We start from the raw sequence: 17,662 nt of genomic DNA on the forward strand, positions 1-17,662 counted from the left end.
AATGTGATTGTCTCTACCTCTATAATATTCCTAGTATCTGTCCTATTCTTTGTACTCACTCATCTGCCATCTTAAGTCAGGCCGTCATCATCTCTTTTTTAGTCTATTGCCTTTTACCTGGTCCCCTTGCTTCCAGTCTCTTCTCAATCCAATCCATCCTCCACTCAGTGGCTGAAATAATTTTCCTAAAGCTGAGGTCCGACCATATCACTCTCCTCAATAATCTCCAGTGGTTCCCTATTTAATCTAGAATAATATGGGGGCAGGTAGGTAGCACAGTGGATAGAGAACCAGCCCTGAATTCAGGAGGACCCAAGTTCAAATCTGGTCTGAGACACTTAACACTTCCTAGCTGTGTGACTCTGGGCAAGTCACTTAACCCCAGCCTCAGGGGGGGGGGGAAATCTAGAATAATAGTATTTCACCTTCATTTCACCTTCTTAAATTTTCATACCCATTATCAATAAATTCTGATGGACTATTATCTCAAAGATTAAATATAAAATTCTCTGAATTTTAAAGTCCTTCACAACTTGGCCTTTTTCTATCAACACTGGCTCTGTGGATATGACTCTTAGTCTTTGGACTCTTGTTCTACTTACTGGCTGTCCTCTATACCATGAATATTCTTCCTTCTTCCACTTTTTGGATTCTTTGGCTTACTTCAAATCTCTCTCAAATCCTGCTTTCTGCGAGAAATCATTTACACTGTATATATCTTGCCTAAGTTTATGTTTTCTTTTCCATCAGAATGTGATCTCTTTGAAATCTAGAAACAGGTTTGGGCTTTTTGTTTATTTCTTTGTTTTTGTTTTTCTTTGGTATTATTTCCCAGTCTATCCCAGCTCCTGGCATATTGTAAGCTTTTTATTAATGCTTGCTTTTGATTGATTGATTTTTATATTTGTGTAAATTTTTAATATGTACTATTAATTTAATAGCATATATAGCATAACAATAAATATGCACATATTGAAGTTCATGTTTTTGTTTTTTTTTTTTTTTACTAATGGAATGCATGATTTAAAAAAAACAGTTTAGAAATACCTGCTTTAGGCAATTGCATATTGTCTTATCATGTGAAAAATATTTTCATCTGTGTATGTAGGTGCAAACATTTTCCTGACCATATAACATGCCTATTCTTTCTTGACTGGTTAAACCGGTTAGTGTCAAATTTCCACTTTATTTTTGTATTGAATCTATTTTTTTCCTTGGAAAAAAAAGACATTGGTTTCTAGGGTTTCAACATTGAAATGTTGGTTTCTTACTTATTGCTCTCCAAATCTGGCAGAAGATCAGGGTGAAGCAGACAAAAGCCCAGTTCCACTCATGGTCTTTTCCCACTGTTGACACTCCCATGAAGATGAAAATCAGTGTCTCACTGACACTGCTCAGCATCTTCATGAAGTATTTGATGGTGGTATAGGAGGTCTGTGAAACATTTTCTTCCACATATTTTTTCATTGTCACGGCACAGGCTGTGATCCTATAAGAGCAACAGAGTTTCAGTCAAAACTACCAATTCTTCAGGAACAATTTCAAAAATAATCTTGCTGACAAGGATAGCTATACTAATTTTATCTTTTAACCCAAATGACTTTCTTTCTTTGCTGCCATGCTGTAGATTTTCTTTAAAAATTATTTTTTCTTCTACTGACATCTCTCTATAGTGAGAACTATTTAACCCGGGATCCAATTCTATTTAATCAAATATATAATGATATAATCATTTTATATAAAGGCAGGGTTTTGATGAAGCCTTTTCATATATACACATACACACATATATACATAAATGAGTATGTATAATACAGTTACATACATGTATATTTGTGTGTACATATATAAAACATGTATGTTTGTATGTATACATAAAAACTATTTTGATTTTATTGGTTTCCATTGCAATCTTATGCATTTTAATTTATTCACTTAAAAGCATTATTCTGAGAATGGGTCTTGAGAAAGGCTCACAAAACTGCTGAAGAGGTCCATGACACATGTAAAAAGAATTAAAGGTTTCTCAAAACTTAAGCATTGGAAGTAACTTAATTGTTCAAAATAGAGCAGTTAATGCAATATCAAACAGCCAGTATTTCCTTCTGACAATTATGATAACTTGGAAAGATTGAGTATGGTATGACCTTTACATGATAAAATGATTAAAAAAAAAAAAAAGTCTATCTGGAAAGGTTAGTTTGCATCTTCCCCATAAAGTTACCAGTTAAACTTTTACCTTAAATTTTCTCATTCCCATTCTTTTATCTCCATTTCAAAGAACACTTTCAATGGCACTAAATCAGTATCAATTGCCTGGGAGGCATGAGTCAGTCAGGAATGCTATCAGTCTTGTTTTTACCACATGTACAGCATTTCTTATGATTGTTTTTATGTATATAGTTCAATTAAAATGTGTGAGGTCCTGGGCACTGGTACAGTAAGAGACATAGAGCAAACTCAAGAGATTAGTTCAGACTAAAAAACAAAAACAAAACTTAGGAAACAAAAGACTGAGACCTACATTGAAGAAAGCAAATTTTAAAATTTTCTCTTCAGAAAGCATCTAAACTTCTTACTTTCTCCAGTCAGCTATCTCTTCTCTCTCTACACTGAAATAGTTGAACAATAATCAATGACTTGCCATAGGAGTATAGGAGAGTGAGAATGTAGTAGTTGATAATAGTAGCCAAGAATGAGTTATTTCAGGATCTATCTTCCCTTATTTAAAAATATATTTGTTTGTTTGTTTCTGTGTGTACATATTTACGTATATAACACACCATTTTATATACTATTTGATATATATGTCACTTTACATACATAATATTTACATAACTAATCTAATAACTAGTATAATATATTATAATATAACATATTATACTATACATAGTATAATAATTTTGATTAAAATGATTGAATTATTTTTAGAAGCTTCAGACCTATAATTTAATTAATTGAAAGGTGCTGTTAATTCAGTAATTTCCCCATTACTGGAAGTTAGTAATAGGAAATTAATAATGAAATATTGCCAAAATTAGTATTCACTAACAATTAGTATTGTTGAAGATCTAAACTGATGTTACAAAAACATAGCTCTTTCCTAGGCAAATAATGTTGGTAATGCAAATGAAGATGTTGGGGAAACATTTGTGCCATACAAAAGGTCTGAATCAGATTCTGCGAACATTCAAAAACTATAAATCCTATAACAACTATGAGGGTAATTTTAAAATAATGGCTTTTTTTTTTTTTTTTTTTAATGTATGCCTATGATAGAATGCAAGCTACTTATTAGCAGGGACCATTTGATTTTTATTTTTGCATCTATAGCGCCTGGCACATAAGGTGCTCAGTAAGTGTTTGTGGATTGGTTGATTGATTAAAAATGGTCCCCATAGGACTATTCTGATTCTCTTTTAGTTGTGGTGAGAGATGATTCTTAATTTGTACTCACGCCAGGATGCCGGAAAGGTAGAGTGTTTCAGCAGCTAAATAAGACAAGTAGCTGAACATGAAGACAATCAGTGGTTCAATTGCAGAAATGTTCTGTGTGAAACGTGTGATAAAGGCAGAAATGAAGCCGAAGATGATGCCAAAAAATACCCCTCCAACTCCTACCACAATAAATCGGGCAAATCCAGCCAAAATGTCAATGGGTTCTATGTCTTCAAATTTATGCATCTTCGTGAAGGCAATTAATATATTGTATAACACCTGCACAAAGAAACAATGAACACTAATTAGAACTATTTGGGATTCTTGAATTTCTAATTTGTGTTTAAGCCATAATAATAAACAACAATAATAATAAAAGCTAACATTTATATAGCTTTTACTACCTTCCAGGTGCTATGCTCTTTACAATTATTATCTCATTTAATCCTCACAATTACCCTGGAAGTTAGGTGCTATTATAATCCTCATTTTGCAGATGAAAAAAACTGAGGCACACCAAGATTTAATGACTTGTCCAAAATCATACAGCCAGTTAGTATCTGAAATTGGATCTGAATTCATGTCTTCCTGACTCCAATGCTCTATCCACTGTACTACTTTTGTTATTATTGTTCAGTTGTTCCAATATCTTTCGATTATTCATGACCCTCTTTGGGGTTTTCCTGACAGAGTGGTTTGCCATTTCCTCTGCCGATTTATTTTACACAAGAGAAAACTGAGACAAACAGCATTAAGTGACTTCCACAGGGTTTTATAGCTAATAAGTGTCTGAGGTCAAATTTGAATTCAGGTCCTTCTGACTCCAGGACAAGCACTTACTCCTCTGCTCTACCTAGCTGTCCTCTAGTTCAATAGTTTTTTTTTTTGTTTTTTTTTGTTTTGTTTTGTTTTTTTTTGTTATTTTAAAATGTATTATATAACCTATTTGGCATATGTGGAAATATCAAAGGGCTAATAGAAAGAGCAGAATTAGAAGGTTTAATTATATGATTAATACAATTAATGGTATACTATGCTAACAGTATGCTGTACAATTAATCCAAACTTGGGCCAATTGTATAACCTCTCTGGTCCTCAGTTTCTTCATCTGTAAAGTGAAGAGTTTGGACTCAATGATTTCTAAGCTTCCTTCTACTTCTAAATCTAAGAACTATTATAGTGCCAGGATATATTATATAATAGACTGAATTCTATACAGAGTTAGGAGGTTCCCACAATGTGACTTAGAACAAAAACTTGATTTTGTGTATCAAGTAAACTTCCTGGGGGCTTATCTATTTACTGGAGGTCTTAATATTATTAGGGTTCTTACCACTTCATTATACTTTTAAGTCAATTTTTTTGTACAAGTCTTTTCTAATGCTAGGCAAATTTTCTGCAGCACAAAAGAAATTATTTTACATAACTTTCTCCAACTTTTCCCCTAATTGGGATTATTTTCAATCATATTATCAAAATTTCACTTTTTAGAGCCTCCTAAATTTATTGAAAAAATATTTTCTTTCAAAATTTCTAGCCAAAGATTCATGTTCCTACTTTTTTCCCCACTCAAGCCTACGACCATGTCTAATAACAATCATAAGTTTCCTTTCTTTGTAATCATGAACTTCAGATGACATCATCATTATTTCCCAAAGTTTCTATCACTGCTAGATCAGGTTACTGATCTAAATAAGTGGAGAGTGCTCTCATAACTGAGTTTCCAACCATGAGGAAAGTCACTGATCTTTCAAGTAGTCCCATTAGTATTAGCCAACCTAGCTTTTCTAAGTAAAATTCCTGCAAGAAGGCAATAAGGGATGTGCATGAAGGATGTCTCCCATGCCTCACAGCTCTGCCTATTGAAGAAAAGCTCTCTTTAAGGATCCACTCAAAAGCCACCTCTTATAGGAGATTTTCCTGATTCATCCCAGTGGCAGCATCTTCCTCCAGGCTTGCCCTGACCAAATTATTTTGTATTTATTTTGAATATACTTTGCATTTATTCACCTTGTTTGTATTCCCTAGTTTATTTTGTTAATACTAAACTCTGGCTTTGGTGTCACTTTCAATATTCGTGGGGGCATTACATATCTTCTTTCCACATTAAGTGGTCTTTCAGCTGTTGGGAACTCCCCTTGCTTCTACTTTGACCCTTGGTCCCAGAAATGGCTGATGTCCATACAAGTTGACTCACAAACTGGGGGGGAGGGGGGAGAAGAGGAAGGGGAGGAGGAGAACATCATCAATCTGCAAGTCTTTCAACAAATCTGGAGTCAGTTAGTAGTCAATTGAGTTGGCAATAGTCTCTTTTATTTAAATAAAGTGAGGCCACATTACTAGCAAACCTTGGCTGAGTTTTGAGAGGGAAAATAGTGATTTATGGTTACAAAAGAAATCCAAGAGAAATCCAGTGGTTTTACTGTTCCACTCCTTGCATGTCTCTATCCTGGAGCAACTTTAGATGAGGCCTTTGGAAATCACTGGGTGTTGCATTTTTCAAAGTCAACACAGATCAAGGAAGTGAGGAGCAACATGAGAAGTTAGCATCTCTATCCCACAGCAACCAGAAACAGCAGTTTTGCATGAGCTTAACTGGGTTTGTGGGGTGGGGGAATGAAGTTAAACTCAAAGAAAACTTTAAGAATATGTTCTAACTTGAAGATTTGCTTGTGGCTGCCACAAACTGAAAGTGCCTTACATCTGCTTGCCATGCTGTTAGAAGCATGGGTTGGAAAGGTCACCAAGCTCATACTCATGTCATCTGGTTCTCTTTGTTTTTTGTTTGTTTGTTTGTTTGTTTTTTGTTTTTTAATAATAATTATTATCGACTTTATTCAATTATTTTGAGAATAACCCTCTCCCCATAAGCACAAAACACACATTCTAGTAATATACAAAAGTTGTCATTAAAAATATTTTAAAGTGAATATCTTTGAAGACCATTTGAAGTTACTTTTTCTTAAATCATAAGTTAATCTGAACCAGTTAAATTAGAGATCATATCAAATGAAAGTCAGATGATTAATACTATGGTTTCATGTATTCATAGAAATACATGAATTATTGAATTCAGAATTGTTTTACTTCCTTTCCTAATTTTTAAGTTATTATTATAAGTTATGCTTTAAATTCAGCTCTGCTGGACATGTGAGTTTTATGGAATCTTCCCCCCATTTCCCCCCCACTGATTTCTGCTACTTTCAAGGTTGGAAGGGGTAGGGATCTTTGTCTTCAAAGGTGAAGACTTAAACTTGTCCCCCTCCCCCCACCCCAGCTACTTAAGGTATGGAGTATTTTAGTTTGCCTTCCTTCACCCCTGCCTCTTGGGAGGTGGAGCGGTGGGAAGGGCAGCCACATGGAATTCTCTCCTCCCCCCTCCCTCTAAACTGTTCCAGATGATTTTTTATCAAGTTGTACTCACCCTGGTTCTTAGTTAAAAGGATAAAACTGATTCATATAAATATGAGGTTATGGTAAATATCAGTTTAGGATTTATCTGAAACTTTAGTTAATGGGATTTGTTATTGGAGGTAAAATTTCTTGGGTTTGTAGTTAATATATCCCTGCATTTTTTCCTCCTGTAACTAATTTCTATAATCAGAGCACTGGTCAACAAGAAACTGTTAATGCAATTCAATTATGCCATATCTTGCTGTTTCCAATCTAATTATCTGTAATCATTATATCCTAAATACTTGAGTAAATAAGTATTTCATCTGGTCATCTATCAGTTACTAGATATTGTGTCTGGATATTCAAGTTTTTTTTAAGGTTTATAATTAACGAGAGGCCACATCTTGTAGTAGTCCTTGTGGACCAGTCTTTTCATCTCAGATTGTTCTAACTTTTCTTTGTTAGATTTATTTTTGTTTCTAGATTTGGTCAAATTACAGATACTGACTTGCTTCTGGGACCTAGATTGAGCTTTGATTTTTGGCATGCCACATTACACCCATTCCCCCTACCTGGACTGAGAATCTCTGCCCATCTTCAGCAGAAAGCAGTTTTTGAGAAAACTATCACCCCTGCTCCAGATGTAATTTAGACTGATATGGAGGAGTGGGAAAGTAGCTGAATTGTTAAAACTATTACTGGGATTTTGGATGGAAATTGTTAAACTTGTGTAACTATTGCTATTATGTTTGAGGGATTTTTAGTCTGTTACATATATGTATATGATTTATATGTGGGATGATTATTTGATAATTCCTTTCCGTGAAAAAAAAAAAAAAGGAAAGAAAAAGGGAGGTAGAAATAGGAAATTGGGGAAACTGGTGTATTTTCTTAGGGACTTCTGCCCCACCCCCTATCTTACTAGTTCAGATTTAATTGGAAGTCCAAGTCCTAATTGGAAGCCAACAGTCCTTTACTCCTTGCTTAAATTTACTGGACTGATTTGCTGGTTATACTTTAACTTTGAAATTCCTTATTCTGCTGGAATTGCTCTAGCAGTCAGTCTTTGGGATTATTTTTTAGAAACAACCAGAAATCAGATACCTGTCTGGGGACTGGCAGTCTCTCTGATCTGTTTCTCCACTCCTGTTACTCCATGTCCTTATTTAGTATTTCAGCATACTTAAAAGGACCTTGCAGTTTGGTATCAGGCCTCTAAAAGTTTGGAGTTTGCCTGCCTTGGTCTAACTGCATAATTTGTTCAGAAATCTGATCCTTTCTGCAGCCCTCTCTGTTCCTCTGGGCTGGGACAGGTGGAGCTACTCTAAGCCTCACCCTTCTCCCCTGGAGTGGGTTGCCCCTCTGAAAGGGCAGCACAACTGTTTTGAGCCCTGCTGCTCTATAAGCAGAGACTGAGTCATAAATGACCACAACAGACCTAACTCACAGTGAATTGTCCATATCTCCCCAACTGCAGAGGACCTGACATGATTGCAATGAGGAGCTTTGTGTATTGCTGATTAACTCTGGGGTTATCAGGGAGAAACTTGCACTTGCCATAAGTCCTTGCATTGTTCTAGCTTTATTTTGGTTTTTATTTAGTTTATTTACTTTACATAGGGTTAGTCAAAATTATGATGCTAAGACCTTTTAGAGGAAGATTTGAATAGTTAGAAGAGAGAGAGTGTGGAATGTTGTGCCACAGTTCTCTTTGAATGTCCTGACCCAGTTTCCCTAATTGTCCTTTTCAGTTACTCTGCCTCAGGTTATAACCATTCCCTTTTAATGTTAGGATAAAGGTCTTACTCCTTAGACCTTAGACTACAGTCATTCCCTCTTAATGTTTGATGGGATAAAGGTCTTTATCCATTTTAGACATCATTAGAATATCGGGAACCTCTCCAATATCTCCCATTATGTCATCCTAGGTGCTCCCCCCATTAGGTCAGCCCCATCCAGGTACCTCCCCCATTATGTTATTGTTCTTGTTACCCTATAAAAAAAATCCTGTATCCAATATTTAGTGCTGGATTTTTTGAGATGATAGTCTCCTTCAGCCCTGGGACCAACCATGGATCCATTGGTCCCAGTAAATCTCTCCATTTAATAAATTCTGTATTGAATACTCTTTAATCTCTATCTTGCTCAGTTTCTTCAGCATTACATCATGTCTGATTTTTTTGTGACCTTATTTGAGGTTTTGTTGTTTTTTTTTTTTTTTTTTCTTTTTTGGAGGGGTGAGTTGGCAAAAATACTAGACTGGTTTGCTATTACTTTCTTCTGCCATTTTATAGATGAGCAGCTAGAACAAACAGAATTAAATGACTGGCCCAGGGTCTCATAGCTAATAAGTGTCTGAGGCTGGATTTGAACTCCAGGCCTGGCACTCTTTCACTCTGCCAAAGGATACATAGGAAATAATTAATAAAGGGAAGGCATTAAAATCAAGAGGGGCTTAGAAATGGATTTCTGTAGAAAGTGGACTTTTATTAAATAAGCTAGAAGAGTCTGATCACCTCATTTTTCAGAAAAGAAAACAGGCCAGCAAAGATGAAGTGATTTTTTTTTTTTAACCAAAGATTATACAAATAGTAAGTAGCATATCTAATGTGAGAATCCAGATCTACTGACTTCCTATAAGGTGAGGTATAGAAGGGTATGCAGATTGATGGCTGTGGGACAAGGTGTATAGATTAATGAGAAAAGAATAAAGAGGGAGGGAAACAGTGGCATAAGATAAGGTGGAGTTCAGAAGAATGTTTAGTAATGGGATAAAGATGAATAAAGTATGTAAATCAATGGGAATGGGACAAAGAAAGGGAAAAAGTGGGGGAAGAAGATAAGAGAGAGATCCAAGAGATGGGGGGAAGTTATAATAGCAAGATCAGTTAAGGAGAACTAAAATAGGAGAATTAGCAGAAATAGGAAATAAGAGGCATACAACAAGCCTCAGAATACTGCAAGACTCAGAAGTAGAATGTATTAGTATAAAAAAAAGTAATCACTGATCTCAGACAAAGTTAAATTTTCAAGAGAGAAATCTACATTGTATTGTAATGCTGGAGAAATTGAGGCAAGATAGAGATTAGAGAGTTTTTAACATTTTATTTGGATTTCTTAGAGGGAGAGATTGTACTGGGAGCAGGATGCCCCCAGGGCTGATGTCCAAAGCATCCAGCTTCAAATGTGAATTCTCAATGGTATATTTATAGCTCTGAGCTCGGGTAGTTAAACAAAGGCAGGGGGTGAAGTCCAAACTCTGGTGAGAGAGAATCTCTAGGTAGGGACCATCAATACAGGTCTGACAGGTTGGGGGTTAGGACCATAAATTATTGATGACTTAGGAGGAGTTAGGAGCCAGGAAGTCTGAACTCCCCCTTATCTTGAGTTTACATATTTACAATTTATAACCTTAGAGTAACTACCCCTGAGTTATATCAGTCCTAGTGAACCCAAGGAGGGGGGTGTGTGTGCAACTAAGGGGATCAAGACAGAACAACTAAGGGAAATTGAGGTAGAACAACTTAGGGAAACTGAGGCAGGACAATTTAGTAAAACTGAGGCAGGACAATTAAGGAACTGTGGCACAACAGTATGTCAGTCATATTAACATTATTTGAAATGCATAGGCATGTGTGTACATATGTAGGTGTATGTATATATGAACATGGCTTCATTCATGGTTGACTGGAGCCTACTTGGTGGAGAGAGGGAGGATGAAAGGGGAAAAATAGAATAAAGTAAAAAATACACAGCAGAGAACCAACAAACAACCTACAAAGAAGCAAGAAAAAGATGAACAGTCATGAATATAATCTCTTTTACTATTATATATGCTTTCTTGAATTGGAATTTTATTTTTATATATTTTGAATCCTCCCTGATGTTCTGTTGAGTACATGACAATATTTTGTTTTATTTTTCTCTTCTATTTTTCTTTTTCTATTTTATTATTTTTTTTATTTTGTATTTAGTTTTAAATACATGAATACTTTAAAAAGAAGGATTTTGAAGCAATCAAAAAAGTGTTTACTTAAAACAGCACTTTTGAGATATAGGTAAAATAAATACAAATATAAATATTCGGAAGTTGTTTTTTTTTTTTTTTGTTTTGTTTTGTTTTTTGTTTGTTTTTTAAGTAATTTAGCCCAACCATATTGAAAAATAATTTGAAACCATTCTGAGGAAATGTGTATGGACTTAAATTTCTATGCCTTTGACCTAGAGATCCCATTGCTAAACATTTCAACTGCAACAAAGTCAAAAGATTAAGGCCTTAATATACACCAAAATCCTGATGGCAGTACTTTTGACTAGCAAAGAATAGCAAGGTAGATGCCCTTGAATTGGAGAAAAGTAAATTGTAGTAAATTAGCATGATGGAATATTATTGTGCCAAAAGGAAAAGAATGAATATATAGAACATACAAAACCATGAGAAAACTTCCATGAACTGATGCAAAGTTAAGTAAACAGAACCAAAGGGGGGAAAAAGACATATAGCAGTCTAAATGGAAAGAACAATGATGAGACAATAAATCAGAAGTCTATATAATTGGAATGATCAGGTTTGATTTTCAAGATAAGAAATGAGAATTCACCTCTCTCTTTTTCTAGCCAAGACTATAAGTGAAGAATAATGCATATAGGATTTGTTAGTCTTGCTGAAGAATTTCTTTCTTTCTTTTTTATTTTTCCTTATGATGTAATGTAATTTTGTGGTCCCCTGATTTTAGGGTGGGGTTTCTGTTCTGGCAGTGAGTCAGGAAATGCTAGGTCTTTTGGTTTTGGAGTCTGCCTCAGGAAACTCCCACACCCAATCTGTCTGATTCTGAATAGACTATTTCTCAGTTCATTGCTGACTGATGGCCCAGTCTGTGATAATCACATTAGGAGACCACCCCTCAATCTGGAGACTGCCCTCTAGTCCTACCCTTGGGCCATAGAATTAACATACCAATAATAAACTCCCTAGCCCTACCCTTGAGGCATAGAATTAGCATATCTATGGTAGAAGCTGGATAAAATGACTCTCCTTGTTTCTGTTTCTTGATTGAATTCCTTTACAATTCAGTCTGCTTTGTAATGGCATTACCATTACTTTCAATAAACTTTGCCCATTGACTAGGAGATGGGTTCAAGCCTGTAAATTCCTTTATAACACCTCAAGACACCAGTCTGGGACCTCAAACTTTTGGGGTCACCCTTCCCAATCTCAACACTTATAAGAAATGGGTCTCTGTGACAGAAGGGATGTATATGGAAATTAAAATTAAAACCAAAAGTATGATATTTTAAAGTTGTTCTAAAATGAGTTCTTAAAGTAGAATATAAACTTAAACATGAACTTTGTTTTAATATATTGATCATTGTTTTCCTTACATTTTATTTTATACATTTAAAAACATTATTATGAAATTGGATACATAGGCTTTATCATACTACCAAATGAGTCCATGACACAAAAATAAGTAAAAACATTTATTCTAGAGAAAGGTCATTTTTCATATCAGTTAAAGTTCACTAAATTTTAGATATTTTAAAAAGAGATAGAATTTGATAGTGTTTGAAAATTGATTCCCAGGTACAGTCAAAGTAGCAAAGGTTTTATAGTCAGAAGACCTGGGTTCAAATCACATCTCTTCATTACTCAGAAGACTTTGAGTAAGTCACTTGGCTTCATCTGTAAAATGAGTGTGGTTGAATTAGACTGTCCCTAAAGTTCCCTTGACCTGTAAATCTGTAAGTTTGTGAAAACCCCCTTCAGATTGAAGGCTGTCTTAAATTTAGGAAAATTATGATTTCAAGCTGAGACCAAGCGCAGCTGATTTTATGTCACCCTCTGGTGGTAACATATCTACAACAACAATAACAAAAGCCATTTATCTTCCTAAATGCTGAAATGAGCGGGGAGAAGTGTAGAAAAGGGGTTGTGCATTGTGATAAATGCTGAGTGGTGCAGGACAGTTAAATGATGCAGAGCACTAGGGCTGGTAGTCAGGAAATTTTTGCTCATTCTTCATTCTCAAAGAGCCTTGAGGGTGATGACTTGATTTGCACATAAATTGGATTGAAGTGAGACAGAGTTGCACAAAGTCTTGTTCTCTCTTCCAGTCATCAAAGTCCAGTGGCAAGACATAAGTCTAGACAAATGGTGATTGCTCAACATGTAGTGGATGATCTTTTTCTGAAGACTTTAGTTCAAATCTGGCTTTAGACACTTAATAATTGTATGATCTTAGGCAAGTCACTTAATCCTATTTGCCTTTGTTTCCCTATCTGTAAAATGAGCTGTAGAAGGTCATTGAAAACTACTCAACTCTGCCAAGAAAACCCAAAATGAGGTCAGGAGGAACAATTGAGTGACAATAACAAACTTCTTGGCTTGGATAGGCTGCTTAGCAAGCTTGTCTGGCTAAAAAGCTTAACAATGGAAGATTGAGCAGTCTGCTACAAACTCTAAGGTCTCTCTTCTGACTTTCATTTCAATGATTTGATTCTAGTACTGCTAACTTGGGAATATTATTTCACCTCTCAGGCCCCAATTTCTTCATCTTTATAGATGAAGAATCCATAAAAATAAATTAGGATTAGATGGTGTCTCCTAGCTCTGAAATCCTATGTGATTCTGCATTAATATGTATTAATAGTTCTATATTAATATGTATTAATAGAATGTGAGCCCCTTGAGAGCCAGAACTATTTTTAAAATGAGAGGCTACTTAAGATTTTGCAAGCCTTAAAATGCTTTATTAATATTAATTGATGGTGGTAATTTTGTTGTTAATGTTTTTATTTTTCTATCCAGCACTTTGAAATTCTTGACAAATAATAGGTGCTTAATAAATGCTTATTGATTAATTTTTTAAATAGCCAAAGGCTACTCTACTGTGTTATAGTGTTTTGCTGGAACTGGTTAAAAAAGACTCATTCTTAAACTTTCATTGTGAACATTACACTTCAGAAATTGGTAAATACTACAAATCATAACTTGATTTATTGTTTTCAAGACTTAAGAAAGGCATGAGGGAAAATATTAATAATGCAATTTAAACTTAAAAATATGTCCTGCATATTTTTTTCCTGAAAAGTTGATTGTTGATAAACATATAACAATATATTTATCAGAGTAGCCACTAGTTTAATACATCATTTTACATCAGAATCAATGGCATATTAACATACCATGCAGTATTAATGTAATGCATTATTCGGGCTTACTCAATTTATTTTAATGCTTGATGAAACTACCTGCTATGTAAGGAGTCATATAGTCCAGGGGAAAGAACATTGGCTCTAAAATCAAAAAATCTGGGTTCAGATTCTCTCTCTTTGTCTAAAAGCATCTTCTATTACCTATCACTTAAGAACCTGAACATGTCATTAAACATCCTTGGGCCTCAGTTTCCTCATCTATAAAATCAGGATTTAAGGTCCAATCTAGTTTTCCATATATGATCCCAATAACTAATATCAGCCTATGACAGCAGACCTCTGGGAAACTCTCACACAATAGCTTATAATAAGTACCACGGGGCTAAAAAGTCCTGGAGATAATTCCCAGAACCAAAGCAATCCATAATCTTAGGCACATTTTGGATAGACAATAGCATTTTTAAGAGTTAAAAAGTAGTTGAGAGATCACTTAGCCTGACTGGTTCATTTTACAGATAAGGAAACTACTGTCACAGATATATTTCAAAGAGGGCTATTTTTGCCAAGAACTCAATCAATGCAAAACAGATTGGTCATGTTGGATGTGTGGGGATGATAGCAGGGTAATGAAGTGGATGCTATTCAATGAGCTCAGCTGAAGAGAAGTGACTGAAGGCAACAGGCTAAAAAGAGAAAGAATGATTGCTTATTAATCACAAATTTGGTATTGCTTAGATTTAAAAAGGAACTAAAGACATTCTGTGGCAGGTCCCAAAGGTCCCAGCAGCTTCTTAGACAATATGAAGAAAATCTTTCTCTGATTGTATATAATTTCTCTGGAAATTAACATATTTATATATACAGTATTTCCCTTTCATTGATTATATGGATATCAGAAGAATTTCAATAACCCAAGTGACAGGAATTAAACAATCTAATGCTGTCAGTGGTAAGTTTATTAAAGGATATGTCATTATCACGATGGCATAGGTCCCGGACATCAGTTTGCTCATCTGAAAAATGTGCATGTTGGAACAGTTGGCTTCTGAGGGTTGCTCTTAAAGCTTCAGATCCAAGAGAGAGAAAGAGAGAGGGAGAGGGAGAGGGAGAGGGGGAGAGAGAGAGAGAGAGAGAGAGAGAGAGAGAGAGAGAGAGAGAGAGAGAGAGAAGAAAGTGTATGAATATGTTGGGCCTCTTTGTCAGTTCCGTAAAGCCTATGAGCCCTTTTAAATACTTTTAAATACATTAAATGAAATTATAAAGTAAATTACATTGACATGTTTTTGATCAGTCTTTCTATCCTTCTATCTTTCTATCTATAAGTCTATCAATTCTAGATGCAGAACCTCTGCCCTAGATGCATAATTATAAATATGTATTGATTTATGTCCCCAAAGTTTTTAAAAAGTACAAATATTTCACATTTTTAAGAAATATCATGTATGTGTATATGTTTCTATGCATGTTTATGCTGATTTAGCATATATCCATGGAAAATACCATGACCACTTGGAAAAGAGGCAACTTTTCTTCCCCAAAGAATTTCCTTATTTCTTCCAGGAGCTCCTACTAATGTTATAGCTGCCCTCAGGTATTCCACTCCACTTTGGAACTCTGCCTATTCATGAATTCTAGATGAAAATTGCTACAACTATTCACAATGTGGACTGCCCAGCAATCAAGTTGAGCTCCTTGTTGCTTTGGGCAAGATGACCCTACTTCTAGGGCATAGGCCCTAGATACCCTCCTTCTCTGCCTCCCTAGGGATCTTCCTATTTACTGTTTCTCTGAATTCTCATATCACAGGGCTATTATGAAGAGTTAAACAAATTGTATTGAAAAAATCCCTCTCCTTCTTCCTCTGTTCTCTATCTTTAGAAAGACAATTCTATAGGGGAGGAATAAGAAGAGAAGGAGGAATGAGAGGAAGAAATCCAAGAGGAAGAGGAAAGAGAAAAAATGAAGAAATCAACATAATCATCAGAGAAGACTTCTCCTCCCTTTCCATGAAGATACTAAACAACTATTCAAAGGTAAAAATAGTCAGAGCCTTTTGTTTGGAAACTGCCTGGTCTTTGTTTTTTTTCCTCTAGGAAATGTCTGAAGTCAGATTTGAACTCAGGTCCTCCTGAATTCAGGGGTAGTGCACTATCCAGTGCACCACTAGTTGCCCTGGTCTTTTCTTTACAAAATACATCTGGAATTGAGAGAAGGGAGAGTTCAGTGTGGGCTGTAATAATTTGAGAATAATTCATTGAAGAAGCGAGTTACATTTTGCCAGAAAAAAAATAGGATTTTGAAGGAGGGGAGAAAGCAAAGCCATTTCAGACAATTAGGAAAGCCATGAGCAATGCTGTTTATCCAGGACATGTAAAGGAGACAGTAAGGAGACTAGCCTGTATGGAAAAAAGGGTATATAATAAGAAAGTTTTATATGTGTATGTTGTATATGTTTATATATACAAATACACATATATAGCTATAGTGATGGTAATAGTTATAGTTTTATATAGAATGATATATAATAAATGCCATATTATGTTATTGCATATATGAATACATGTATATGTATAGGTACATTATGTAAATGTACATATATATATAATCTATAAACACAGTAATTATATAATCAATAATTATTACTATCAGTTTATCCTCATTTTATATTTGATGGAGTTCAGATAGAAATGGTTCTGAGAACAGATGATCATGATGATGATGGTGATAATGAAAGGGAATATGTATAGTGGATAAAGAATAGACAAACAACAAGGCTAGGAAAATCTGGATTCAAGTCCTATATCTGACACATACTGGCTATGTGACTCTGGTCAAGTCACTTAAGTTTTATAGTCTAAACTACTCTGTAACATATAGGTCAAAGAGAAGGTAGTAATCAATATTGGTAATAGTAGTTTCCTCATCTATATATTCATATAGCAAAGAAATTACAAGTCCAGTCCTTATCATTATTCAATAACAGATCTTAAAAACCAGTGAGGAGAATGTGAACATAATGACAAGAACACTGAATCTAGAGTCAGAGTATTTGCATATAAATTCTGCAAACTCCCTTAATAGCCATGGAACAGATTGTTTCAACTCTCTGGCTCCATCTCCTTAGCAAAATGAGGAGGTTGGACTAAATGATTTAAACATATCTTTGAGTTCTAAATTCTAGGATTTCAAATTAGTGAAGGGTTTTAAGTGTGAGATTGATAGGATAAAGTGAGTATTTTATTTATTTTGTGCATTGTTTTTATTGTTGCTGTTGTTGTTTTCATTCTGAACTAGCATTTATATATATATATGTATATATATATATATATATATATATATATATATATAATTCTCTATGAAACCATGAATCTCTGTTTCACACATTTTCCTTTTTAAAAATGAAAAAGTACATAATATATTCTGCATTTACTTTTGAAACTGTTTCTGCTTGCCTGTACTTCCTATTGAAATTCCTTTAGTGGTGCTTTGTATATTTTAAAGAAATTTCACAGGCTTTTTTGGGGGGGAAGAGGGAATAGGGTATATTTTTGCTAATCTGTTCTACTCCACTTCCAATTCCTAAATTGAAAGTGTGTGTGTGGGGGGGGGAACTTTGTAACAAATTAACATAGTCAAGTAAAATCAATCTATATAGTAATATGTCTAAAATTAT

At 34.8% G+C, this 17,662-nt stretch overlaps 1 protein-coding gene across 1 annotated transcript in view; it reads right to left on the bottom strand.

Annotated features, from left to right (window-relative positions):
* The window catches only part of SLC9A4 (solute carrier family 9 member A4), an 82,993-nt gene that overhangs the window by 33,839 nt on the left and 31,492 nt on the right, over positions 1–17,662 (bottom strand). The window contains exons 3-4 of the mRNA XM_074299720.1: positions 3,458–3,717; positions 1,272–1,489 (exon numbers count right to left, since the gene is read on the bottom strand). Coding sequence (XP_074155821.1) covers positions 1,272–1,489; positions 3,458–3,717 — 478 coding nt within the window. The remainder of the gene's footprint in view (positions 1–1,271; positions 1,490–3,457; positions 3,718–17,662) is intronic.

This window comes from Sminthopsis crassicaudata, chromosome 3 (assembly GCF_048593235.1).
Source record: "Sminthopsis crassicaudata isolate SCR6 chromosome 3, ASM4859323v1, whole genome shotgun sequence".
Classification (NCBI taxonomy): Eukaryota; Metazoa; Chordata; class Mammalia; order Dasyuromorphia; family Dasyuridae; genus Sminthopsis; species Sminthopsis crassicaudata.